This window comes from Panthera leo, chromosome D3 (genome assembly GCF_018350215.1).
Source record: "Panthera leo isolate Ple1 chromosome D3, P.leo_Ple1_pat1.1, whole genome shotgun sequence".
Taxonomy (NCBI): Eukaryota; Metazoa; Chordata; class Mammalia; order Carnivora; family Felidae; genus Panthera; species Panthera leo.
This window is the reverse complement of record NC_056690.1, coordinates 66,087,039-66,114,738: the sequence shown is the minus strand read 5'-3', so window position 1 is coordinate 66,114,738 and position 27,700 is coordinate 66,087,039. Positions and strand designations below refer to the sequence as shown.

General features: G+C 45.9%; 1 protein-coding gene across 11 annotated transcripts in view; it reads right to left on the bottom strand.

Annotated features, from left to right (window-relative positions):
• SLC14A2 (solute carrier family 14 member 2) overlaps positions 1-27,700 on the bottom strand; it is a 431,742-nt gene that overhangs the window by 3,084 nt on the left and 400,958 nt on the right. For 10 of the 11 annotated variants that reach the window (XM_042910429.1, XM_042910434.1, XM_042910428.1 and 7 more), the window contains one exon: positions 23,736-27,549. In XM_042910429.1, the coding sequence (XP_042766363.1) occupies positions 27,367-27,549 (183 nt within the window). In that variant the 3' untranslated portion in view covers positions 23,736-27,366. Of the gene's footprint in view, positions 1-1,200; positions 1,251-2,363; positions 2,499-3,375; positions 3,524-6,529; positions 6,723-7,812; positions 7,942-8,294; positions 8,485-9,212; positions 9,373-10,087; positions 10,171-11,822; positions 11,946-23,735; positions 27,550-27,700 lie in introns of those variants that run through there. The other variant, XM_042910439.1, reaches the window with a different exon arrangement.

Below are 27,700 nucleotides of genomic sequence, written 5' to 3'. Positions count from 1 at the left end.
CCGCAGAGACCATACCCTATGCTCTAGTTACCTGCCCATTCTTCTGATGGCTGACCATTCAGCCCCAGCTCTTAGATTCCCCATGGTGCAGGCTTGCTATCTTAGGATTTTATTCAGTCATCATTTCTTGAGCACCTATTATGTGCTGGGTGTTGTAATAGGTACTATGGATAAAGACTAGAATACAGCCGGGCCCCTGTTCTGAAGGAGCACATGGGCTGAAGTTGGAAAAGGAAGAATATGTATAAGGCTTGTCACCATACTGTACGTCAAGTGTCATAGCAGAGGCATGTACAAGATTCACCAGAGCCCAGAGGAGGATTTAGCCCACTGGGAGACATAGGATGGTACCAGGGAAGGCGGGTTCTATTGCTTAGAAAATTCCTTCCTATGCTAAGTTCAACCTGGCCAGTATCCCTAAGGGTGAGGAAGGGATTTGTGCAGGTGTGAGTAAAATGCCCACCTTCATCCCTACCTTCAGGACCACTGGGACTTTTCCTGGTTGCTTTTATCAAATGTGCCCTTGAACCCTTATCTAAAAGGGGGAGGCATCAACTGCGGGCTGAGCCCTGAACACTCTGTGCCGGGCTGGGGGCCTTACCCAGTGTACGTGGGGGCTGGGGCTGGCCATGTGGCTTCTCCTGTCTCAGACACCACCTCACACTAGGGCTCAGACAAGGAAGGGATTCTTGGACTGGTGCATGTGCGCATAGCCACCAGCGCTGGCTTCTCTCAGGTATTGCTGGGCCTTGGTTCCCTGTCTTCCCTGGAGACTTCCCTCATGACCCCCTCAACTCCTAGTTGCCAATGGATGAATGGAGATGTACCCTGGCCCATAAGTTAGTTGGGCAGTTGATCTATAAACATACAAAAAAAATTAAATAATAAAGATTTAAAACTAGTTCTAGGGGATGATGCAGCCGAAAGAATTCGAGTTACAAGATAGTGTTCTTCAAATTGTCCTTCTATAACAAGCTCCACTGGCCCCCTGACAATGGGGTCTGTTTGACCGGTGGTTGACATTGAACCTTTAGAGACCCAGCTCCTTCTGTCTAGCAGGTGCTGAGGCAAGCGGTGTGATTTGAGATGAGAAGGATGAGTTGGGGAAGGGTCCCCGGAGGATAGGCTTGCATTGGCTGTGGGGAGCTGAAAGAACGGGGGAAGGGCATTGTGGCACGTTCTTAGCCGACGCTGACTCACCACAGACAGCACGTTAGCCAGCGCAGCACCCAGGTAGGCCGCAAACAGAGCTGGGAAAAGAACCAAGAAACAGTCCAGTGACTGACGGTGCCTCAAGCTTAGTCTACATATTATCTCCCCAGACATTTTATGCCACAAATGCTATCTCTCAGATTAAAATAAAACTTGAATTATGTTTCTATTAGTTGACAGCCCTGAAATGTGTTAAATTCCAGGCAAATGCCGGTACAGCTAAGACAGCAGATGAACTTTGTTAAAAAAGGGCCAGAATGGAGTGATTATGGTTCTCTTGGGTCCCACCACCTTGCATTCTAGCAAAGGAACATTTAGCAGCATAAACCGTACATGAAAATTTTACTATACAGCCAAGGCAAGTGGATCCCAGAGCTCCCCGCTGGAATATTTCACCGCGAGTTATTAATGTAATACGGGTTTCCAGGGAGGAACAGCATTCTGTAAGCCTGAGGAAGACCAAATATGCCCACTGTCTTGTCATCCCGGCTCTGCCTGCAGAGGGTACGGCCAGGCTGGCCACTGGGAAGAGCCACGTGCCGGTAAGAGGTGACGCTCTGTAAAAACGAGCAAGTGTAATTGGGCTTTGCTTCTGAACTCTCAATTTCTCAACCGAAAGCATCTCAATTGTCCTCAGGATATTAACAACAGCAAATCTTTATTAGAGAGTCACTGAGCACCTGGCTGGTAGCCATGTGACCACATCCTTCAGCATTCCTCTGGCGTAAGCATTATTTGAAGGTCCTAATGATGAGTATTTGGGTGCTTAAAGTTAATCTCCATATCTGAGGTAAATCACCCAATTCTATACATAAAGATTAATTTGGGTAAGGGTTGCTCTGTCGGTTGGCTCCAATCACCAGCCAGGAGAGTAGCAATCACAGAGACAACCCATGAACAACAACAAAACAGCCACCGTCTAAAAGTTCTGTCTTCGTGTGGCTGAACACTCTGTGTTCCGTGAAAACAGTTTTTACTGTGTGAATTGTTGAACAACCACTCAAAACCGTTTTAGATAAAAACGCTTTTGTGAAGCAAACGATCCTCCCGTTTATCTTTGGGGGATCCAGAGAATCTTCAGGGTGGTTTTCCCCGCAGGGACAGTCACAGGTGGCGCTGAAGGTGCAAAGGGAGCTAGTGGTGGTCCCTACCACAGGCGATGGCCAGGAAGTGGGTCTGCCAGGTGATGACGTAGAACATGCCTCCTATGGCAATGCAGGCCAGCGTGCTGTTGAAGCCACACAGGCCGAAGTAGATGGAGTCCAAGGGCGTTGCAATAGTGAGGGCTGCGAGAGAAGGCAGGCATCAGTGTTGAGTTCGGGGAGGGGGGGTGGTGGGTCTCGTGGGGCTCGCCTGCTCTTCCTGAAAACCACCATAGTTCTCAAAGCCCAGACCAATCATCCTCTTAGGCATTTATAAAAAAGAACTTCTGATTTTATTCAGTGAAAAAATAACTAAAGGAAACAAATGGCCATAGAGTCACATGAGTATTAGTGGTGATGCCGTTATAGGTAGAAGAGAGCCTTCTGAGCATAGACTCTGCAGCCTTTTAAATCAGAGAAGTTCCTTTCCCTGCCAAGAAAGAGGACTTTTCCTTCTTCACTGATATTTTTTTAAGAGAGAGAGAGAGAGAAAGCACACGAGTGGTGCGGGAGGTGGGGAGAAAGAGAGAGAGAGAGAGAGAGAGAGAGAGAGAGAGAGAGAATCTTAATCCATGCTGAGCATGGAGCCAAACGTGGGGCTCCATCCCACGACCCTGGGATCATGACCTTAGCCAAATCAAGAGTTGGACGCTAACTGATTGAGCCACCCAGGCGCTCCTTCACTGATATCTCCGTGTTCTCTAGTGGAATATCATCCCTTGAGACAAGACTTAAAATACAAACATGACTGGAATTAACCTCTCCAAACTTTAAATTTATACTAAGGTGTAACTGACTCACACCGAATCCTTTCGGGAAGGCAGCTTTTGCTCAGAAACGCATGAGGGCACTGGCACCCAAAGTAGGGAACCAGGGTACAATGGAAGGGGCGAAAGTTTGTAGGAATAAGCGGGGGTGGGGAGGTGGGTATCGAAAACACCTGTCACCATTTTCTTCGGAGCTGACTCGAGACACTAACATCCGTATGGCCCATTAACACGTCAGAAGTGATGACACTGACCTGCCAACATCCCCATGGTGGAGCCGATCGCAGCGTGTAGGCAAATGAGAGGTGAAGATATGAACAGAGCTATGAGGAAAATGCCTCCAGTCCAGGGGTTGTCACAGCCATACACCTGGCCGACTCCAACAGGGATGGCTCTCAAGAGCTGCAGGTGCAAAGGGTCACATGCAGTTAAGGAGGCAGAAGAGACAACTTGAACCTTGGCTGGAAAAGATTCGTGCCAAGCCTTGTACACCAACAGTTCGCAACAGGTTTCTGAGACATTTTTATCCAAATAGGTTAACTCTAAAAGGAACACAAGCCTTATTGTTTTAATCTTAGGTTCTTAGAACAATAGGAGTTTAGGGTGTTAAGTTTCCTTTCTGTAGAAACATGAGTGTAAGGCACTCAACCCCCAGTGAAGAGACACTAAAAACTTTTCAAATGAGGCTATTATTCATCAGTAAAGCAGGAGATGTCTGATCAAAGTTGGGGTTTAAAAGCTCTCCTGTAACACTAAAAAAAACCCTAAAATTATGACCAAAAGGCTGAATATTATGTGAAAGAGTAGTCCTTTGTGTTTCCAAGAATAAGGTGTCTGGGCTGTGGTCACGTTAGCTCAGTCTGGGTGAACACCTGGACTCGTATCCAGAGAAGAATCCCTGAGAAGGCAGTATCATGGTATGCGCGTTTTTGATTGAGAAGCCAAGTAAACGGTGACTGATAGACGAGTCCCTGCTTGCATCAGGCCTCCGTGTATCTCAGGGGGTGCGGGGCCTGTCTGCAAACGTGAAGGGTTTGATGAGGCCAGGGTCCACTGCCTTGTGGGCACTTGCACATGTGTTATGCAGTTCCAGAAAAGGATCCTGGGCATGCAGCCTTCCCCAGCAACTGGGATTGGGGTCCTATGGTTTGGAAGGTTGGCCAAAGGCCCTTGAGCTAGGAAAGTGCATAAGGGAGGGGGCTCTGGGCCACGCAGGGGACACTGGGGTATGTCTTACCCCTCAGACAGTGAGCTGAGGAGAAACGGAGTCCTGGGGCGAGGGTGTGCGTATATTAGGAGGGGGCAGCTCTTCTCTCAGCCCATGCCCTCTGGGGGTGTGCGGAGACAGGAGGACACTGAAGGGGCTGTGGGTTGGCCTAGTGGGCTAACCCTCCAGACTCTGTCTTCTGTTACCCCAGGAACAGAGAACAGGGTGGGGGCTCTGGCATTACCACGTGGGTCAGGGCAGGCAGGTGGGAGAGCTTCATACAGAGGCAGTGGTGCTGGGCAGTTTAGTCCTGAGCTGGTGACACCCTCCAGGGGGCCCTGCAGTGGCCAAGGAGCTGAGGAACTCATGGGGTTTCAACATTGTTGGGAGTTTTAGACTCTCTGACATTTACTTGTTTCCCCAACACTCAAGGCTCTCATGAATGGTTAAAAAGATGAAACATATTAGTCCTTGTTATAATCCATTTAATTGGCTAGAAAGTTACTTCTATAAAAGGTTAAAAAAAATTTTAATGTTTATTTTTTAGAGAGTCAGAGACAGAGCTTGAGTGGGGGAGGGGCAGAGAGAGAGGGAGACACGGAATCCAAAGCAGGCTCCAGGCTCTGAGCTGTCAGAACATTGCCTGACACGAGGCTCGAACTCACAAACTGTGAGATCATGAGGTGAGCTGAAGTCAGATGCTTAACTGACTGGGCCACCCAGGCGCCCCTAGAAAGTTACTTCTTAAAATGGCAACCACCAAAAATGGAATTTTTCTTTCTTGGAACTTGGGGGTTCTAAAATATTTGTACAGGATTCCCTAGCTGTTTTTCAATTCTACAAAATGCCTAGATATGTTTCCATTGAACATGTGGCACAGAGAATGCAAAATGTCTTAAACTTACCTTTCCTAACATCAGCTCCTCAGAGCCAACGGTTTAGAGCGATTATGCCTTCAAGAGATGTTGCTGGGGTTAATGCCATGGAAAGGAAGCCTACGGAGGGAATTGCCAACCTTTTCTCACCTCTGGCTCATGAGGGTCCTCTCACACACACACACCAATCAACAAGGATGAAGCTAACACTAACACAAATATTTCTTTTACTAAATAATGTGCCTTAGTGTAAATGCCCGGTCCTTTTTACCACGCTGTGCTGTTGTGTACTATGAAACGCTAAATGAAACTAGGCATCGTTATTTCTGAAAGGTCCTCAACAAGCCCAAGTGGCTTTGTGGTTAGATGATCAATTGACAATAACAAAGTTGTAGAGTGGGCCCTAGACCATGGGGTAGTTTAGTGTAATGCAATGCAGGAGAACCTCAGACAAAATGTCTTCTTAATTATCTTGGAAGACTTCCAGAGGCCAGCATTATATACAAAATGCTTGTAAAAAACATTAAAAGTTCTGATATATAGATGTTTCTTAATGGAGGAACACCTGCACTTTATGGTGTGACCTTGGAAAGCCAATGGAATCAACTCTGGAGGTTGGAACAGAGACTTTAGCCCACAGGTGGTTGTGTGACATGTATGCCTTTAATGGTTCAGTGTGATTGATGGAAGGAAATAGACAATGTAAGTTGAATGAAAACTGGAAGAAAGCATCAAAAAGACTTTTTCCAAAAGGAAAAAGGAAAGAAACCAGTTCTAACAGTCAGGAGGCCAGAGTGCTAATCTTTAAAAAAAATTTTTTTAATGTTTATTTATTTTTGAGAGAGAGAGAGAGAGAGAGAGAGAGAGAGAGAGACAACAAGTGGGGGAGGAGCAGAGAGAGAGGGAGACACAGAATCGAAGCAGGCTCCAGGCTCTGAGCTGTCAGCATAGAGCCTGACGCAGGACTCGAACTCACAAACCGTGAGATCATGACCTGAGCCAAAGGCAGACGCACAACCAACTGAACCACCCAGGCTCCCCTAGAGTGCTAATCTTGACTTTGCTCTTCACTAGTTAGCTGTGTGACCTCAGGCCTCAGTTTTTTCCTCTGTGCTATGACAGTGTGGCACCAGAAATAGTCTTGTTAGCTTCTAGAAAAAGAAAGGAAAAGGATGGTGGCTAATGAGATACTGCACGTCCACTGCCTTGTATGGTATGATTGTTAACAGTCATCACTTGTGAATACTTCTGATGTGCAGAGTCAGTAAATGCCACTTTAACATTGCATTTGGACAGACGCTGCCTTCTTGCTTCCGTGTTACCTACCAAGGGCACTTGGACCTCTGACCAGGTGATGTTGGGCACGGAGGATGGAGGCTGCAGCAGCATCGTGGGGAAGAAGAGGTTGTAGTGGCCGGTGGCTGCCAGGTACAGGGTCACAGCGATGTTGAAGGGCAGCGTGAAGACGGGGAGGTCCCACTTGCTGAAGATGGTGCCCAGGGCACTGGAGAGGATGGGGCTGCAACAGAAACATAAAAGACTGTTCAAGAAGCTCCGGCCCTGACACTAGACCTAGCAGGAGTAGAGGGGTCCCTGGACTTTCCTGAGGAAAAGCAGCCCGCTGGGTATGTTCTCTGAGGCCGACTGGCCCTGAGCAGGTCTCCTTCTGGCCCCCTCCGTGGGCCTGGCACGGTGATGGGGCAGATGCCCAGGCTCCATTTCAGAAAGTGGGAAGACCTAAGGCAAGGGGTCACAGAACTTCCTTGATAAGTCATATAGCTCCACGCTCAGGCATGAGGAGAGAGGACAAGCTGGGGGAGTGACCAGGGAGGGGGATCTCATTCATTCGTCCATTCATCCATTCATTCAACAAATGTTTGTTGAGCAGCTAAGAGTAGCAAGCCTCCATCCAGAGTGTCCTATGATTTCTGGAGGAGAAGGGGAGCTGAGCCCTGATCCTCTGAGGGCTCTGTCTGGTGGCTGGTCCTTTAGCCCACCCTAGGAGGTTGTCTCAGTCTGGTCAGGGGATTCTAAGGACAGGAAAAAGCTAGGTGTGGTGGGGGGGCGGGGAGGCAGGAGGAATGAGAAGGTTTCCAGAAACTGACAGGAAGCTGTAGGGTGGCTCTTCACCTTTCTCTGTCCTCTGGTTGAGTAGGACCAGAAACCCTGTTAAGTCTTAAAAAAAAAAGAGTAAAGAAGGGCTCCTGGGTGGCTAAGTCAGTTAAGCATCTGACTCTCAGTTTTGGCTCAGGTCATGATCTCACAGTTTGTGAGTTTGAGCCCCACATCAGGCTCTGTGCTGACATCACGGGGCTTGCTTGGGATTCTCTTTCTCTTCCTCTCTCTCTGCTCCTCCCCAGCTCATTCTCTCTCTCTTAAAAATAAATTAAAAGAAAAAAAGAGTCAAGAACGGTAGGTAATGAGAGTGCCCGCAGATCACCCGGCACAGTGCTATCACTGCATGACATTAGCAGTTATTTGCAGTGGATGTTTCTGTGAGAGCTAAGTCAACGCCACCTTAAGACTGAGTTTAGACAGACAGCTGGGGGAGCTGGGATGAAGAGGTTGGCAGCCCTTGACTGCACCCACAGCCTTAGGAGCACACTTACCAAGACATGGACATAATGACGACAGGGAACAGAAGCCACCAGTAGTAGCTGCCCTTGTCTGAGAACACAGCCATCAGCAGCCCCACCAGCACCCCGTTGTAGCCGTGAAGTCCTGCTGCGATGGCGGACCTGGGGGGATGGAGGAGGGCTGGTGAAGGGGGGACTCCCCAGGGCTGAGGAGGGCCACTGCCTTCTTGCTTTTCCTTCTGACTCACATTTTCCTCAGCTGGGGCCTGACTGCATACACACCTTCAAGCAGATGGCTCCTCTGGGGATGGGAAGGGAAGACATCAACCCTTTGCATTTCCCTGGACAGTGTGTAGATGTTACCAAATAATCAGGGGACGGTTGTGTTTAGTTATTAGTGTCCTTATTCTGAGGAGTTTCTGAGCTTGGAGGCCAGCAGTAAGGAGATGGGAAATGGTCCCCACGGGAAGTGACCTCTGGCTTCATGCTTGGACCCTGGGTCTCCTGGAACTTACCTGTCCTGGCTCAGGATGAGGGCTGTCAAAGTGGACACAACAGTTCCCAAGCAGCCGGAGATGGCCCACCAGGGGTTCTGGACGAAGAGGCCAAGGACGATGAGGATGCCACTGAGGGGGTTGTTCACAAACATCACCTGTGATGTGCCCCGGAGGACCCAGTCAAGGAACTGGAACACTGGGGATTTGTCTAAAATGAACCAGGGCAGGGAGTCGGTCAATGCTCAGGTGTGCTGGCCCTGGGGGAGACTTCAGTGGGCGGATGGAGGGTCGGGGAAGCTCCATGTCCAATGTGGGTTCACAGGGCACCAGCCTCTGCTGTCACCTGCCCCAGAAGAGGGTGAACCAAGAACCCAAGAGGGTGTTTGACTGCCCAGAAAACTCTTCAGACCCATCACCAGCTGGTTGTGGTCTTTAGGTTGTTTTTCAAGCAGTGGGGATAAGGTACCCTGAGCTATCTATGTCTCTGTGATAGGAGCATGAATTTTCAAGAAGACATATCCAAAAAGATAATTCTTTTGCTGCCCAGAGGGTGTCAAACCCATGGCCTGAGCCCTGGGAAGATTCCTAGAAAGAACTTATCTGAATAGTAGATATAATTCTTCCAAGAGTCATCTGTAGGGTGGGCACTTTTTTAGAACGCTGACTCTAGAATCCCATGCCTAAATGCCCATCCCCTGATGGGATATTTGTTGAGCACAACTGCTAACATTCAGAAATGAGAGCTCACACACTGACATGTATTGTATTTCTACCCCAAGAGACTGCATTTGTGTCCTACCAGCAAAATCCCTGTCCCTTCTAAAAGACCGAAATGGCACTCAGTCTAGTCTATCAAGAAGGCACTGTGCCTTCTGGGGACGGCTGGAAGTGACACTTTAGGGGTAGGGTCAAGGGCTTTGCTCTCAGGACCTTTACCTTTAAGACCCTCACCACACTCCTTCATCTCCCCTGTGATGTAGCTGAGGGCTCTGCTGACCCTCTTCCCACTGGCGGCCATGTGACTCTGAATCCAGGAAGTCTTGGAAACGTTCGCTTCCACCTTTATCTCAGTGTTCTCCTCCATGGTGTCTAGATCCTGCCCGGGGACAAGAGACAGAAAGACGCCCCCACATCCTGTGTTTCTCACCCTGAGAAGCGACACCTGTGCTGGCTCTGGGGCCAAGCTAATATTTTCATTTGCTATTTAGAGAAATTGCTGTTTAATCATCTCCATGTTTCTGTAGACTAGAACACCTTTTGTCTTGTTTGACATGTTACCTCACTTAATATGGCCAACAACCTTGCAGTACAACAGGATACTGTATTTATCCTCATTCTATGGGTGAGGGCTAGGGCCTGGATGGAAGGTTCTCATTGGCAAAGGTCAAGGTCAAACAGCAGAATCGATATTTAATCACAGATATTTAGACTCTTTATTAAACCATTACTTCTACTATACCACACTCTTTCCAGGTGAACTTATTCCTTATTCCACACCCCCCAACATGTCTAGTCTTTAAAATTTAACTGTCCATAAAATTAAACATATAAAGATTCTGTTTTTGAAAATTGGTACCAGCTTGTTTCCCAAATGCTTGAATGCCAGATTTAGAGAAGACAGATAACTAATTCAAATAAAAGGGATATAAAATTTTATAAAGTAGACTATGAAAAATAGACATTTTTATCCCAGGTAATTATGTTTCTGGAAATATGAATTCAAGAAACATCTTTTCTGGCCCTCTCTCCCTAATCTGCTGCAGGTTCTGTGTCTGTAGGACCCTGCCCGATTCAGGCCACTCTTTACTCACCAGCAATTCAACCGTGGGCTTCCGGTACTGATAGGGAAAAGGGTCTTTGGTTTGCCTCTCCTGGTGTTCGCCTTTTCCAAACACTGGAGTTGAAAGAAAGCACATCAATTAGGACACCTCTACCCTGGCGTATTAGCAGCAAATTCTTAGTTTTCCTATTCCACTTGAGGAAGCCCAGAACTGTTGTATCTTGCAGCTGGAAGACCCCTTTTCATTTTACTGGTCAAAAGAACCCATTTGGGTTCTCACTTTGGGTAAAAAATGTACATCCCCATGTAAGCAGGACACTTTATACAGGAATTTAGGGAGTTCTGAGACTTGAGTGTTTCGGCCTTGGTGCTTTGGTTCCCTCTTGTGGTCAAGTGTGAGGATGGCAGGCTGGGCTCTGAACACCCTGTATTTTCAGACTGAAGGGACCATTCCCACTGAATTCATGAGCTTTCAGGGAACCTAAGCACTAGAAAGATCCATCAATGGCACCATGTGCCCACTTTTGAAAGGGCAGGGGCTGCAAATAACAGTGTTTTTGGGAAGTTGCACTATGCAGAAGAAACAAACTAATTTTGGAATCTTTGAAAGAAAGGGTGGGAGCAAAGAAAACTCCTCTAGACGTTGAGGCCAGGTGCATGGCACCCTGATGGACCTGCTGCTTGTGTGTGAAGCCCCCCTCTGTCTTCCATTGAGCAATTCCCATGAAACCCATATCTCAGTTTCCTTTGCACGCTCTGCTAGTGCTCCCCACCCCCTCGGCCCCCAACCACAGTGATAGAGGATGTTTGGAGGGTGATTGTTAGAAGAAAGCCACACAGTCTTCCTTGACATGCTAGTGGCACCTGTCAAATACAAACCCCCGGGATAGAGGGTCCTCGAGCTAACTCAATGCCCTCTCCATCTTGTGTGATGTTTTCCCACACCACCCCAGGCCTGTGTCTCTGGGATGGCCACTTTTGGTGAGAAACAACGAGGCCTAGATGCGCAAGTGCAAATGCAAGAATATCACTAATGCATCTTCTGGGAAGCACGCGGTTTGTAAAAAGGACACTAACAGGTCCTCCCCCACTTTGTCCCTTGCCAGCTGTGTGACTCTGGGCAAGTTGGTTCCCCTCCCTGAGATTTAAGGGGCAAAATTAGATTGGCCTTCTGCCCTGGCTCTTCACGTGGCTGCCTTTGAATCTGATTGGGGAGGATTCCTTGTACCCCCGCTTCCCCTGACTCCTCCCTGGCTTCCCCACCTGCTCATTTTTGGCTGCCCTCTGGACCTTCCCCTCTTGGCCTTTGGGAGCCCCCTTCCCTCTGTGGCTCTCCATCTGTTTCCTTGGCCTTGATATCTTGACCGCTGCTGTAGATAAAAAATTTCACTTCTAATCTTGTAGGTCGTCAGTAGTTTGTGGCTTGGCAGAAATTAGAATCTCATGGGGAGCTTTGAGAGATCCTTATGCCCACCCTGGCTAATCCCCAGACATATTAGATTGGTGTCTCCAGGGATGGGATGCAGGTGATTCCAATACGTAGTCAAGGCCTATAGAGTCGGCTGCCTGTCCCAGTTCCAGCATCCCCCTGTTCCTGGGAGGGTATAGACACTGGGGTCATGGCTGTGGTCAGAGGTTGGGTGTGATAAGAATGAGCCTGGTCCTCATGTCTCTCCCTACTACCCTATGAAGTAGGTACTGCCATTGTCCCCATTCTAGAGATGAGTAAATTGAGGACCCGAAAGCAAGGAGGAGGCAGTACACACCTTTGCTCCTTCTCCGAATGGATGACCACTCGATGTGGAACACGCTCCTGGGCTTGGGGGGCACGGCTTCTGAGCCCTCATCGGCCCTTGGGCTTGTTGTGGCTGGCTGCTCCCCACCAACACCTGGCCAGGGGCAAAATAAGACAGGTCGGTGTCTGCCCTGGCCTGTACCCTGTAAGAGCCAGGCAGGCAGCGCAGGGAAAATCACGTGCAGAAGCTGGAAAGGCAGGCGCGGTGTGCTCTGAAGCTTCATTAGTAATCACACTGGTGCATTGGATGCAAGCAGCATCTTCCCCCTTCCTCCCGCTAAAACATCCACTTCCTTTCCCCGCAGAAACCATATCGCAGACGCATAGACATGTCAAGAGCCAGTCTGCCTTATTACTCCAGCAAGAAACTACCCTAAGACCTACTTAACCGGGCCTTGGCCAGCGTGGATGGTGGACCTGAGCTGGCTGCCGTTTCTGCCCTTCAGCCAGTGCCTTGTCCGCCATCTGTGGCAGGGGGTGTGTGTGGCAGCTCCTCAATCTTGGAGGCCCTTTGGAACCACCAGCGTGCCTTAAAAGATGCAGGAACCCTATCCCGGACCAATTTAAAAAATTAAAGTTTTTAAATGCCCATTTTATTTAAAAGATAGCTCCAGTGAGTAGCTTGGGTTGAGAATCACTAATGTGGGTTCTTCTTACTCAAAATGTGGTCCTGGGATCAGCATCATCAAACTCATCTGGGAGCATGTTATAAATGCAGAATCTCAGGTTCCACTGGACTGTCAGAATCAGAGTCTGCACTTCAACAAGATTCCCCAGCTGTTTCTGTGTACATTAAAGTTTGACAAGCATGAGTCTATGGGGAGGTAAGGGTCTGGGGCTATGACCAGCTACAATAAACCCTCTGCTGAACTTTATTATTTCAGATTTCCACACATGGGGGAGCACAGCACGCTCCTCACTTGGGACAGGGTTTCTCAAAGCTGGGTCTGAGAATCGACACCATCAAGTCACCCTGGCGGCTTTGCTGGGATGCTCGTTCCTGTGCCCACCCCACATTGATCAGCTGGAGTATTTGGTGGTCCCTAAGTATGCAGCTTTAACACATTCTTTAACACTTTTTTTTAATGTTTACTTATTTTTGAGAGAAAGAGAGAGAGAGAGTGCTAACAGGGGAGGGACAGAGATAGAGGGAGACACAGAATCTGAAATGGCTCTAGGCTCTGAGCTGTCAGCACAGAGCCCAACATGGGGCTCAAACCCACGAACCACAAGATCTGGACCCAGGCCAAAGTCGCGCTTAGCCAACTAAACCACCTAGGCACCCCTTAACACTTTCTGCTTGGAGCTCCAGTGGACTCTAGAGTTAGATGATTTAGTGGTTTGGAATAGCACCTGGGCATTGTTATCTGCACAAACTGGAAAACTGAGGCTCGGCATGGTTTCTGAAGCTTACCTACAAACAGTGAGCCATGTGACTCTCAGCCCCCAACCCTTTCCTCTGCATTTTGTTGCTCAGAGTCTGGTTTGTGGGCCAGCTCCACGGACATCAAATGCAGACTCTTGGGTCCCATCTCAGACTGACCGACTTGGAATCTTTTTTAAACCAGATCCCCAGCTAACTTTGCGTGCACACTGAAGTTGAAAAACTGGTCTAGATCACACTTCTCAGATAAAAATGGCTTTAGCAAAGCTTAGAATATAGCAAGACCAACAACCAGAGAGTATGTGGGACACATATGAGCAAGGAGAGGGGTTTTGTCTATCTTCTCAGATTCAAAGGTAAAACATGCAACCATGTCCATTTCCTCTAGGCTCAGGGTGGGGAAGAAACTATTTCAGCATCCTGTCTGTGGGTCAGCATCGGGCCATAACTCCCCATGCTGGAGAAGCCCCCCCTCCCCCCCAACCCCGATCCCATGCTTGAGATACACCTGGAACATAAGCCTGCCATAGGACACCTGTGCAGACAGGTTTTGCACCAAGGGACAAGGGGGTATCATACATCACCTGATAAAGTGGGGCATTCTCCCAGAGCACCTATCCCAAGTGTGCATCTGCCAGGCTAGAAGGGCCCTTCTGCTGGCGCATTGCTTCTTGTTCCTTATATGTGGAGTGTCAGCTGCCCCAGCCACACCTGGGCGGAGGAATATTTTACCTTAGCCTCCTAGACCGAGAATTGCATGGAGTTTCAAGATCACACTCTACCTCTTGTGTCCAGAAATATCAACTTACCAAAGTCACACCATTCATTAATCATAGCACAGCCAGGAGTTGCTCCCAGCTCTCCTGACACCTGATTTGAGGCTCTATAAATGGCTGCAGAAGGTCTGGCTCACCTTTCATGCCCTGGCCCTTCATTTTTAGCCTCCCAGATTCTGCTACCTGCTTAGGTCCCAGGAAAGTGGGGCAGGGCCCATATTACTATGTGGTCCTAGCATTGATGTCCCAGCCACAAAAAGCAAAAACAAGAAATATCTTTCCTTCCCTTGGCAACTTATTTTGGTCTTTATTTAGGGTGAGCTGGGGAGGAGGCACCACATATGGCCCGACACAGGGTTGGCTCTGGGTCTCACACGGGTATTACTGGGGTGCTGGGCTCCACCTCCAGGTGGAGGGCAGTGGCCCCTCTGGCTGTGCTGGATAACAGTTGAGAAAGAAAAGCGGGAACATTGCCACCAAGAAGACTGGAGATAAAGTAACACATTCCCCGCGGCTGTGAAAATACTTAAAGATAAGGGGATAGCAGTTTACTGCTGCTTTTGGGTCAGATTCCCAGGACTTTCATAATGGATAAAGGCGATTTCAAGAATATCATGAACACATCTATCAAATGTTCCAAAAATAAATGTTCCATTGATGTGGTGGGGGATACAAAGAAAACAACAGTAACACTGGCCAGGAACCAGACTCACTCATCTCTGCATGGCGTTTTTCATTGACAGTTTCTCCCATGCAGGCATGGCTCTCAGAAAGAAATGTGTAGATGCCATAGGCAGCCCTTGCAAACTCAATATATGGAACTATGGCAGATATTTTGGAGGGGTACCCTCCATTTCGATCTCATGTTGTTATGAAGATAAGACAAAAGGCTCTGGGAAATATTTTGCAGGGCTCACATATCAGATACCTTTTCAGTGAGGCCACGTCCCTCGGATGGCACATGACCCTCTGCCTCCTTCAGTCAGAAGGGCTCCTGGTCCCAGTGCACACCTGGCATTTTATACCTGCCTTCACTGACTCTTACCTTGTCAAGTGTCAATTATGTGTTCTTGTCTGTCACCTTCACAGGATGGTGAGGTCCTTGGAAGCCTGGGTTATACCTGATTGTCTCGGCTCCCCCAGCACCTACCATAAGCCTGGTATTCTGTAGGCACTCAGAAGCATTTGCTGAATAAATTGATGAGGGGTAATTATACTACACATTTTAGTCTCTGAATGGTATAACAAACAATCATTGGATATTTCAGGGTGTGAACTATTTTTAAGAATAATACATCTCATCATAATTGTTAAATGCTTGATAAATATTGAAATAAAGGTGAGAGTCTTTCATTGGTTGACAGAGGTAATAGCTGAGTTGTGTAGGGCTTTGCAGGTTACAGGGTAAGAGCTGATTATTTTCCGTGGTACTTGGATACAAGAAGGGAAGTTTATAAATGGTGATACAATGCTTGGCCATCTATGACCAACCAACCAGAAACCCAGGAATACTGTGAAAGTGGCTGGAAGAACCCGGTTAATTACAGAGAAAGAAACAGGTCACTGAAGACAGAGATCATGCTTGATAGGATTTGTTTTCAATAACCGGCATGTTCCATAGGTTCCTTCTGGGTGGCCACAAAGGCCTAAGTGGTTCAGAGGTGGGGCTGGGTGTTCTATAGCCCAAGAGCAATTTTGTTCATAACTCACTTTTTCTGCCCCTAACATCATGGCACACATAGAAAATAGTGTGTGGCACGGTGCAGTAAATAGATAATGTTGTTTATGGCCAGAGGGCGTAGGCCCTCGGACTCCTGGCCGAGGCACACCTGGCCCCTCGGAGGGCCAGTGGTTGCTCTGCCAGCCCAGCTCTGTGTGCTCTGCTATACACGGTTGGAAAGGTCTGTCCCTCATAGCCCGTGGGTAAACCTTAGCGGCTCACTAACTCCTCGGCCTCCCTGCCTTGTGTAGGAGCCACGGCTCTCCTACTCTGACAAGCTTTATTAAGCATCCCAATGCATGTAGCTTCACACTGCCATTTCAGGGGCACTGTGTCCGCCCTCGAGGATTGCCACCATCCTGTGTTTTTATGGGCAAGAGTCCAGCAACGCTTTCCTCCCGTTGACTCACACAAGGAAAGAACAGTTATGAGCCACAGTATTTGTTCAGAAACACTTTCTGGAGAGCAGTGTCCCATAGTACTTATGCCTCTACTGACGTCGAACGTGCAGAAAATGTCAACCATTCAAATACCAGGGCTAAAAAAGAATTTGTAGAGGAGGCTGTCAAATACAATTTTGAAGCCTATTGTAATTTCTTTGAGAGGAACCGAGCAAACCCAAACCATGTATGACATCGTTCAGAGGATGAAAACTGATCTAGTCCATCTTACTGAAAGTCAATCTTTAATCAAGCAGGCCCACACCGAAATTATTTCTACAAGTTGTCTTCCTCAGATTTTGAACAGGTGTTACTGTCTCCTGCAGGTGGATCGATGCCATCCACACATCACTTACAATGTCCAACATATGGAACATCTGGAACCTACCATCAAGATCCATTTGTTACTCCTCCCAAAACAAGAGTTACCTCCCAACCCCACCCCCCCACTCCAAACCCACCTGTGTATCATTGCATCTGTGACACCAAATAAAAGGCCAGGGAAAGTTCTGGGCCATTGTACACCAGCTTCTTCTCTGGTAGCGGTGTTTCCATACCCCTTGCCCCACATCCTCTTTCCTCTGCCTCCCTTCTCTCCATTATCTATGGCAGACATAGCTAATTAGTCATAGCAGTCTCTCTCAATATGTTCCCCAAACAGCCTCAGACTCCTTTTTAACACAATTCTCAGACAACCAATACTAATTATTTAGAGTTGGCACTTGAGAGTAAACTAATTTTCTCCCTCTAGCCTTAAAGGGAGGTGTCGATGCTGTACAAGTTTGAGACAAGGGGTATATCAAGGCTATGGTGTTGGCAGCTAGCAGAGAGGCCTGGCCACAGAGAGGCCTGGCCACAGGCATCTTCAAGCCTCACAGGATAGCCTTCCCTCAGCAAGGTCACAAAAGCTCACATCCTTTGGTGCCAGTTTTGGAGGAGATTGCATGCCTTACAAGGTTGTCCATTCTCTGATAAGATAACTTCAATATCCTGGAATCTTCCTTATGGGGTGGCTGTCTTCCAGAAACACTCTCTGTACTGCACATAATATGTCTACAGTAATCTAAGATGGCTGTGTAAGAGAGGAGCACCAGAGGTACAGGTTGTTAAGTTGGGATGTTATGATGTTTGTATATACTGAGATCGTCTAGTTCTATTGGCATGTCTGAGGAAGGGGTACTGAGGAGAGGGGCCAAGATGCCTGGACCAGGTACCTCCACCCTGGAAACAGCAGGTAATGATGCCTGGGAAGGAAGTTTTCAAATTTACTGCATTAGCTCCCCACAGTTCAAGTCCACATGGTGCTGCCCCAGGAACCACACTGATGTCAGAGCATTGGGTCACAAAACTGTGGAAAGGATAACAAATAGTGTGAAGGCTCACCCAGTGGGCAGCTAGTTCAGTAAGGGGATTGAAGGTGGTGGTTCCATCACCACATGAGGTGTGAGTTGGGACCCCTGGACTTTTTTCCAGGCTCTTTTATCATCTGGACAGGTCCTCGGACAAACCATGGTTTCCTTATCTATAAAGTAAGGGCTTGAACTATACCTATTTAATAGCTCTTTCAGCTAGAAGCTTCCAGAATCTAAACTCTCTTTAGAATACTTAGTAACATTCCCCATCTCAGGACTAGCTTCCCCAGACACCACAGCTCAACAGAAGAAAGGGATAAAAAGATCAGCCTTTCTTTTTTTGTCTCTTCCTTTGAAAAGTCAGATGGTCTTGTTGGCTGGGGTGGGGGTGGGGGGACCTACGGTTCAGTTCTCTCCCACAAGACCTCTTACCTGGGCTCCTTTTGATGTTATGCACAGGGTTGGAGGAATCTAGACCATTGGGATGTGGCAAGAAGCTTCTTTCAGACTGAGTGGAGTTTCTGGTCCTCAACTCCGGATGCTGGACTTTCCTCTAAACCCAAAGCCCTTCGCTTCCTGGATCCCTTCTGCCCATCCTCTTGCTGGTCCTCTGTAAGTTCACTTTACATTCCTTGATCCTATGCCTGGCACACGTCTTCCAGTTGAGAAAGGGTATCATGGAGGAGGAGGGAGAGGAAAGACAAATCTTCTTTTTGCAGCTTGCTCTCACACTGGCCTTCCTGACAAAAGATTACCTTCTACACACCCTGAGGAGGACTGGCTCTGGCTACCATGGTTTTCCCACCTGCTTTGATCAGGCAGGTTTCCTTTAAAGGGGCAGAGCGAAGGATTGTGTAGTAGGAGCTTCCCTGCCCTTCCTAAATTACTCCTTTCATTAGAAACTCACTCTAGCACTTGCCTTTAAAGTAATCATCTAAGTGTTGTCTCCTCAGGGGGCCAATTTGCCTTCGAACCTCAATAAACTCCCTTAATTCCCCATATAGGCAGGGCACGGGCTGGGGAACAGTATTGCCATCAGCATCTTGATGGAAATTTCTGCATAGTCCAATAATAGATGCTGTCTTTCTGGTTCTGTGGAAAATTTCAGACCTGTCCTCCTTCTGACTTTTCCTGATGGGGGTCCCAGGGACTCACCATGAGACCCTCTCAGAGCAAGAAGGGCATGACCTAACTCCTGCCTCCAGAAAGGACTTGAGGTCTATATATTAGGAAAGATGGCCCTCCCACATCCCGTAGGGCTGTGGGGTCTGGTGGGCTGGAGTTTGAGGAGGGGGGCCCAATCTAAACATGTTTTGTTTGGCTTTGTGGTATGATGGGTCAAGCATCATTCCCCCCACCCCCGCCCCAGCCAGCCCCAGGTTTGTGTACCTCCCCCCTGCTGCACCCCTTCCATGCACACACACACATACTCTGTCAGTGATGGGGTGTGAGGTGGCCTACCCAGGTTTAGAAATAAAACCTCACACTGAGGAAATTAGCTACACCTGAGTAGACAATCTCCCCACTGACGTCAAAGGCCCCCTTCCCACCATGCCAGGTGTTTTAGAACTGCCAAAGAAGGGTCCTGATCACGGAGATCCTTCTGAAGAAGGAAAGCAAACAAAGGGGGGAGGAGCTGGAGGGCCCAACATTCCAGGGACAGGTGTGGAGCTGACTAGAGATCAGTCCCCTGCAGGGTCCCTACTTTGGTGTTGCTAGCTCAGGGCCCATGGATGTCTGCCAATGACACTTTTCCTTGTTCCCCAGCTGGCAGTCCTTGGCTCAGCCCTGCATGCCCTATCTGTTATCCTCTTGCTCTGGTCTTTCCTGAGGGCTCCTGAACTTCTTGTGGTGTAGTCCCTCCAGACCCCTAAGCATCCATCCGCCCTAGAAGTGACAGGAAATATGCCATCTGAGCACAACATGTAACTGGTGTGAAAAGACAGGAAATAATTCTGAGGAGCCATTCACAAGCTCACATGCAGCCCGTGGGCAACTTAGACATGTAGAGTATCTGTCATACACACTAAGGGTGGGGCAATCAAGTGCTGTCCTGTAAGACAGAAGATCAAGATGGAATCTTGTCCCAGATAGATCTTACTGAAGGCTGCAGCTCAGATACCACGGCTCCCCAAGACATCTATCTCTACAGATTATTTCCTTAAAGCCTCAATCAGAATTCACATCAGAACTAAGTTTTCTTCACAGATCTCATGGGTCCATTCAACTCCACACTTCCAATCTTGTAGAGGGAGGAGGGATGCACTGACCACTAGGGGCTAAACTTGGGGAGGTCAGATTTTTCCAGCATAGGCCAGAGTTTAGGTGGAATAAATGCATGCTGAGTTAGATGGTCTCCAAAGAGCAACTTCCTTCACTTAATTCTGTTCCGGCAGCCCATTCAGCTGTAGGAGGGGGCTGGGGGCTCCTACTTATCCATTTACAGAGAGTAAGAAAGACTTTTCTTTTTTTTTTTTTTTTTTTTTTTTTTTTAGCAATTCCTCATCTCTCTCCTTGGAGTCTTGCAATTCTGGTTTCACTAGGGACAGAAGTGTTCCCTATGGATTCTTCTATCTTCTTTGAATGGCAAGAGGCGGGAAAAGCCAGGCAAGTAAAACAGTTTCACATAAAAAGTGAATGCCTTTCAAGTTGCCAAATGAAACTGTGGTTTATTGAGTAGAAAGCATACCCACACTGAAACTGCCAACTCCTAACTAGTTTGGATTATAGCTATCCCCAGACTCTCACAACCTTTATGACCCAAGGAAACAAAGCTCAGACTCATATAGGAAGCATAAACAAACTGGGGCACATGGGTTTGATGTAACTACAAATGCAGGCCATGAAGATTTGAGTTTCCAAATGGGCAGATCTTAGAAGACTGACCCAAAGAAGAACTCCCCGAGAGGGGAGAGTGATAGGGGACAGTAATTCAAGGACAAGGCATAGTTGTGTGATGTTGGCCCCTCAACTTGCATCTGCACAAGCAACCATGTTGAGCATTTTGGTAAACTAACCAAGTGGCTAAAGGTCAAGCTATAGGAAAATCTGTAAAGGCAACAATGGTATGCTTTTGGTACATTTGATCTTCATATTCTTAACTTTTTGTCATCTCAGTGATGCTTCTTTCTCATTCCTCTATAGGAATCCAGGGCCAGAATATCACAGAAACTATTGTTGGAAGAGAGAGGCTACATTGTCATCTGGTCTACCCCCACCCAAAGCAAGCATTCCCAACAGGCGTCTAGTACTGCCATTGTTCTTGTATTGCCAAAGCAGGGAACTCAGGGTCTCACAGGACTATTTCTCAGACAACTTGCATTGAGAAAAAGCACCCTTATCCATTGATTCAAAGTCTGCCTGCTTGTCATTCCCACTTAGTTGTCCTTGTTCTACCCTCTAAAGTAATGCTGAGTAAGCTGACTTCTTCCATGTGCATTACCTCATACTGCAGATAGCCATGGTCCTAACCATTTCTTTTCTTCTCCAAGCCAAATATAACAGTGTCATTATCATTTCTGATGAAATAAGGGGGCTTCAGACCTCATTCACCCAGCTTGGCCTCACCTAGCATGTCCTCCATTGCCAAAGACTCTCTCAAAGTATGCTACCCACTTTTTTCCTACTTTCCCCTCCTTTTTCATCCAACCTATTCTCAGAAGTGACTCCTTCAACTTAAGATGCAAATGATTGATCATGCTTATTATGTTACCTTCCCGGGATTGTTTATATTTTAACAGGTTCAAAGTCCTGACCTGAGGGGATGGCTAGGAATGTTTGGGCATCAGCTAATGGCAAGATAGAGGACAAGAGACAAGGCACAGAAATCTTCTTGGGACCCTTACCTTCTTTCTTGATACTTTTCCTGGACAGAAGACCAATCTAACCAGATAATTCACTCAAAATAATGAAACTGGTGCTGTGAACTTACATGACTTAGGCAATCTGTGGTGTTATCCTCATCATCACCTCAGGTGAGACTATTCACCTGGCCAAGCAAATTCCCATAAAATGAATTCCTTGAAGGCAGGAGCTGGGTTGATTCTTTCCTGGTTTGTTGTCAAGTAGAGACCTGAGTAACATATTAATAGTTCCTCATACATGTCTTCTGGATGAATGAGTGAATGAGGTCAGACCATAAGGCAGAATTTCTAGGGCCTTGGCTCATGAAAATTGGCAAGTGGCCTTGGGCACAACAACAACAAAACAATATAAACATACATGGATATTGGAGTTTGGTCCCCATCCCTAAGATTTTCTGAAATGAAACATACAATTTTTTCAGCTAAAAAATTCAACTTATCTCTTGAATTGAAGGAAAGAAAGGCTACTGTTGGGATTTGAATCAGTGACCTGCAAGATCAAATGGAAGAAATATCTCAAAGCAAAGCAAAAATACAAATGGTAAAAACTGCGAAGGAGGTAAAGCAACTTGGAACAGAGGTCAAGGAGACTGAACACGTGGATAATAGGCATTCTGGATATAGAAGAAGGAAAGGATGGAGAAAGAGCAATAATCAGACAAATGTTGGAAGAAAAGCTGCTGAGCTGAAGAAAGATTTAAGTGTTGCAGATTTAAAGGCAGGACTGATGAGACAAGACGCACACTTATGCTTTACTTAATAAAATTCCTGAAATCCACTGATACGGAGAAGATCTCACAATCTTCTAGAAAGAAAGAACAGGTTATTTACAAAGGAAAAAAATAATGAAATTGACATCAGAGTTTTTATTTGTAACACTTGAAAGCCAGAAAATAAAGAGCAATGGTTACAGGCAGCTGAAGGAAAGGCTGGGGCCCAGGGACCCCCAGCCAAAATGCCATTCACATGCAGGGCAAAGAAACTTTGTGGATGTGCAGAGTCTGAGAACACGTCACCCATATTCTCTCATATTATTTGAACAAAACACTCAATATTCAAGCAAGGGTTCTAAACAAGTAACAAATGAATCACAACAAAACGGGAAGGTGCAGAATAGAGGAAACAGTGATAGAAAGTAACATGTCCACTATACGTAGTGAACTCCAAATGGACAATGATAGAATTACTGGGAATGTGGGGCATAGAGGCCAAGGAAGGATTCTTGCAAAAATAAGAGGTAAGAGAAAAAAACTGAAAATGATAAATAATCTCAGCATAGATCCAGGGGTGGGTGATACTGGAGAAGTAAAAGTATTGTAAGAATGGGGGCATAGGGGAGGAGAATAGTGAAAGTGGCATATGGGCTTTAGTTCCTCAGAGTGGGGAAGGAGCATTGGAGAAGTGGGAAATCTTGTCAGGGTAAACTATTTGGCATCTTGTTTTTATATAATAATAGAGAAATATACTTTTGATCATGAGTGTTGGGAAAGAAGCAGAATGACTAATGAAATGGAAAAGAATGGTAGATCTTCCAAATGAACAAAGGAAAGAAAGAAAAAGATAATAACGTGATCAAACTTGCCAAATGAGGAAAATGAAAAAGCAAAAGCAGTAATCACAAATAAATGGTACAAAATAAAGTAAGGTGGAAGAAGTAAAACCAGCATATTGATGGTTACACTAAATAGGAAGAGATTAAATTATCCTATTAAATTATAGAAACACTAAGATTAGGTTAAATACAAAAACTTTGCTAAATGCTATTTTTAAGAAATACAGTTAAAAGAAAATGATGAAGGTTGAAACAAAGGGATAAGAAAACACTAGGAAGAAAATAGGTATGGCAACATTAATGTCAGGTTGGAATAAAGTTAAAAGCATGAATGAGGATAGAAATAGGTAGCATGTAATAGTAAAAGATAACATTTATGAAAAATCAATGACAGTTATAGTCACTGGGCACCAAACAAGGTAGTTGCTAAATATTTGAGACAAATGTCATAAAAATGCAAAGAGAGTTTCATGAAACTATACAATTATAGTTGAATTTTAATAAACTCTTTTCAGAATTAAGATCCTATAGACAAAAAATAAACAAGCACATAGAAGAACTGAATGATGCAATTAATAAATAAATTTAATATGTATTTCCTTCAAATCAAAAATTTGCATTTTTTATCTCCAAAATCAATCAAGTACTTGGCTACAAACAGAGATTCATATAATTTTAAAATAGAGATTTTACAGGCCATCCTCTCTGCGCATAATCTAATAAAACTAGATATACAAAATTAAAATATATCAAAAGATCCCAAGTGCTAGAAATTAAGCAATACATTAAATAATTTTTGGACCAAAGAGAAATCAAAACTAAAATTACAAACTATTTAAAAACTGATTAAAGTAGAATACTTTATTCCAAAACCTATATCACACAGCTATAGTTGTACTCAGGGGGAAATTAATAGCCTTAAAATGCCTTTGTTGCTAAGGAGAAAGATGTAAAATGAAGAAACTTCACATCAATTTTAAAACATTAGGAGAAAATGAACATTTAAATAAATTATGGGAAAACAGGAGAAAGAAATCAATAAAATAGAAAACAAACCAAACTGTAGAAAGGGCAAATGAATCTCAAACTGCTTCTTTGAAAAAGACAATAAAACGGATGAACCCCTCACATACTTGATTAGGGAAAAGAGGGAGCAAAATTCCATAAGACTGGAAAGAGAAAGGAGAGCCATAGATACAGGACGGATTGAAATTACTGTATGAGAACATTATGAGTAACACTATGGCAACATTGGTTTAAATCTAAAGAAGATGCATTATTTCTTAGCAAACAAACTGAAGTTTTGACCAAGAAGACGTAGAGAACTTGACAATGGAACTTGGCTATGTCAGTTATCATAGACAAGACTGAAAGATGAGCTGAGATTGATCATTTAAAAATACAGCAGAACGACACTGTTTCATGGCAGACGGTGGAGCTCTTCCATGAGGAGTAGAGGAGACTGGAAAGGGGGTTGGGGATGATGAGGTCAGAGGGAGGAGATGCGAAGGTCTGAGGAGGGAATAGTGGAGACAGGGAGAGGGGTGTGATTGGGACAGGTTAGGACAGCACCTCCTCTACTATCCCCTGATGCCCAACATACATTCCTTCTCTTTTTAATGCCTATTTATGTTCAGCCATATTTACGTCCAACTACCATTTGTGCACCCAAGAGCTGCTGCTTGGAGTTTAGGATGATAGCAGCAAAGCAGCTGGGATGTGTACCCCAAATCTCTTCTCCTTCTCTCCTGGTGGCTCGCTCCTGTGCAAACTCATGTTGGTGGTAGTGTCTCTGCTGTTAAGGCTCCTGCCCCTACTCATCCAGGGGGGCAGTGGGATGGGAAGGAGCTGGTGAAGTCAGGACAAGGTCACTGCAGGGAGTTCTCCAACCCCCCTATCACTATTTGGGCTACTTCAGAGGACATCTGGGCATCTGTTTATGGCCCACGTGCAGGACCTGCATAGGGCTGACTTTTCTTAGAGGGATGGGGAATTCTCATTTCTGCCCCACCCTTCTCCATGCTCATGAGAGACACAAAGCATCTGCCCACCAGGCTGGCTTAATAAGATTTGTTCTGCTCCAGGAGGAGCCTGTTTGACCACATTTGGGAAATACCATTGATTTTCTGCCTCTTAATCCCAAAAGATGTCTTTTGAAAACATTTCATCACTCCTGGACAACATCTCTTGGCAAGAATTCAGTGATTCACAATACTTCATCCAGACAGTTCTTTCTTATTTTAAATTAGTAGGTGTTTTCCTATTTCTACCTACATATCTGGCCATCTTTATTATAGTGTATTATAGAATTTCTGAGGCCCTATGGTTTTTGCTGAACATACTTTTTCCTTTTTCTGAACCACTTAGCTTTTATCCATGTTTCTTCATTGAATTTGACAGCTGGCAATGCAGTTAACATTTAATTTCTACAGGGGTGAAAGTGGGAACTTGGGAGGAAAAAAAAACCCAATACCTGTAACTGAAGTGGACCTTGTTAATGACAGAGACGTGGGGTGAGAAAGAGACGGACAAGAGACACTCCTGTCCAAGTACACACACACATACATACATACACCCCCAAATAGTTTTCCTGTCCTGGAAATCCAATACAAAGTACAGTTTAAACACAGCTCCCATCAGATCCAGTTCTTGGGGTGGAGAGTCTCCTGGGCTTAAAGGAAAGGAAAGTAGGTTTCCAGGTGCAATTGTCCATAATGAATGAACAGGTCAACTGGTTCTGTTATCTCTTGTTAGAATGTTTTGGGGGTGGCTCTCCCCTCCCTTTTGGGTAATTTAGCCCTGCCTGGAAGCCTGGCAGGGAACTGAAGCCCCCGTCCTTTGTACAGAGGGGTTCATGCATCTCAGAATGGCAGGACCCTCTGGCCCTCACCACTACTCCCCTCCAAGCTTGGGATTGTAGGAGCCTCCCTGCTCTTCCTGCTGGAAACTCCTGTACTAAAGGTCAGGTTTCTCCCCCTCTCTCATGGTGGTATGCCTGTTGGCAGAGGTGGAAACAGAGTGAGGGAATGGAGGAGGGGGAATCTTAGGGGTGGCTCCCAGACATTTCCGTGGAAGGAGAGCCTGTTTAAAACTGTAGCCCCTAGTGCCTGGGGTCTATCAAAGAGCCTCAGATCTTCCAGATTCTGGTCATAGTAATCTCACTTTCCTAAAAAGCTTCCAGTATCACCCAGCATATAAATGGTTATGTGGCTGTCTGTTGTAAAGAATTTGGTGATGTCCTATGGGCCTGCTGCCCACAAGCTCCTAACCATTATTATGGTGAACATCCATGTCAGGCACTGGCTAAGTTCAGCTTTTGGGTCCAAACTAGTTTGTTTGTTTAATAGAGTCTTCTTGGAATACAACCATGTTCATTCATTTATATGTTGTCCAAGACTGTTTCATGCTATAATGACACAAGTGAGTCTTTCTATAGACAGAATAAAAAATATTTACTATTTGACCCTTTCCAGAAAAAGTTTGCTGAGCCCTGATCTACATATAAAGACTGAATGTAAGCTAATGGCTGTAATTGGGAAGTTAAAGTATGAAATTCATGGATACTTGTTGGTCCTACTCAGGCTAACCATTTGTTTTAAGTATCACAGACTTGATAAAGCTTCCAACACCCATAAGCAAATAGGAAAATGAAATAAATTTCCCCAGATTTTCACACATTGAACTCAGATACTTTTCTCAATTGAGATCTCTACTCAAAGTTGCTGGTTTGACTTATACTGAGAAATGCTTATCCTTCATAATTTTATCCTCCATAATAAAACTCATATATGGGATTCTAATCTTTATTAATTGCTTCCTGCTATTAGATATCATCTTGCCCTTTCCTCTGACCAATGAATGTTTGAAATATCCTATTTAGACACTCCCAATTCCCTAATGATCTCTTTTGACTTTAACAGTCTATCAGTGTGAAATTCCTCTTTTTTTGTAAAGCTGGGTGTGCCCATCAACCACTAGCTAAGTGCACTAAGGCACCTTCAACTCTTTGTGCATATCCCCTGAATTTCCACACACTCTGTTTCTGTATCTGCCTAGGAACCACTCAGCAAGTTCAATTTTACAGCATCTATTATTTAAACATGCCAAGAAGATCATCTTGTAATCATCTTCCCAAAAGACTAAATAGAAACGTTTTTGCTTTAAGACAATGACATTTAAAGCACATGTCTTACTTCTAACTCCAGCAAGCTCATACCAACATTCTCTAATGTCACACATGGATAGTTATGGTGATCTGTGCAGAGAGAGAAAAATCAGCCATCAGGATAAGGGAGGTACAGGTGTGTTTGGTTACACAGGTGCAAGGAGAGGCACAGAAGGTGAGTGCTGCTGCTGATTGACCCAGAGTTGAGACCACAGGGAGCAGACACCAGGTCCAGGCAAAGAGCATTTCAGCCTAGAAATGGGCTAGTCACCGCTGGGGGACTTCTCTTCTTCAATGTTCTTCACTGTCAGGTAGTAGATGCGGTTGGCCTCTGGGTAGGTGACTTTGCTGAGTGGGAGCTTATAGATGGCAGGGTTGTTGGTTGTCAGGAGCAGGAAGATGAGGGTGGAGAGGCAGAAGGCCCAGGTGCCTGACGGCACACCAATCTGGAAGCAAAAGCATTGGGGTCTGAAAATGGTCCTAGGCTCCAGGGACCCTGGGGGAGAAGGCTGTGGTAGCAGCAGAGGATGGGGATCCTTCCCTATTGATGACATCGGTTTTTAGGTTCATAAGATAAGGTTAGTTTGGTCTAGGAAT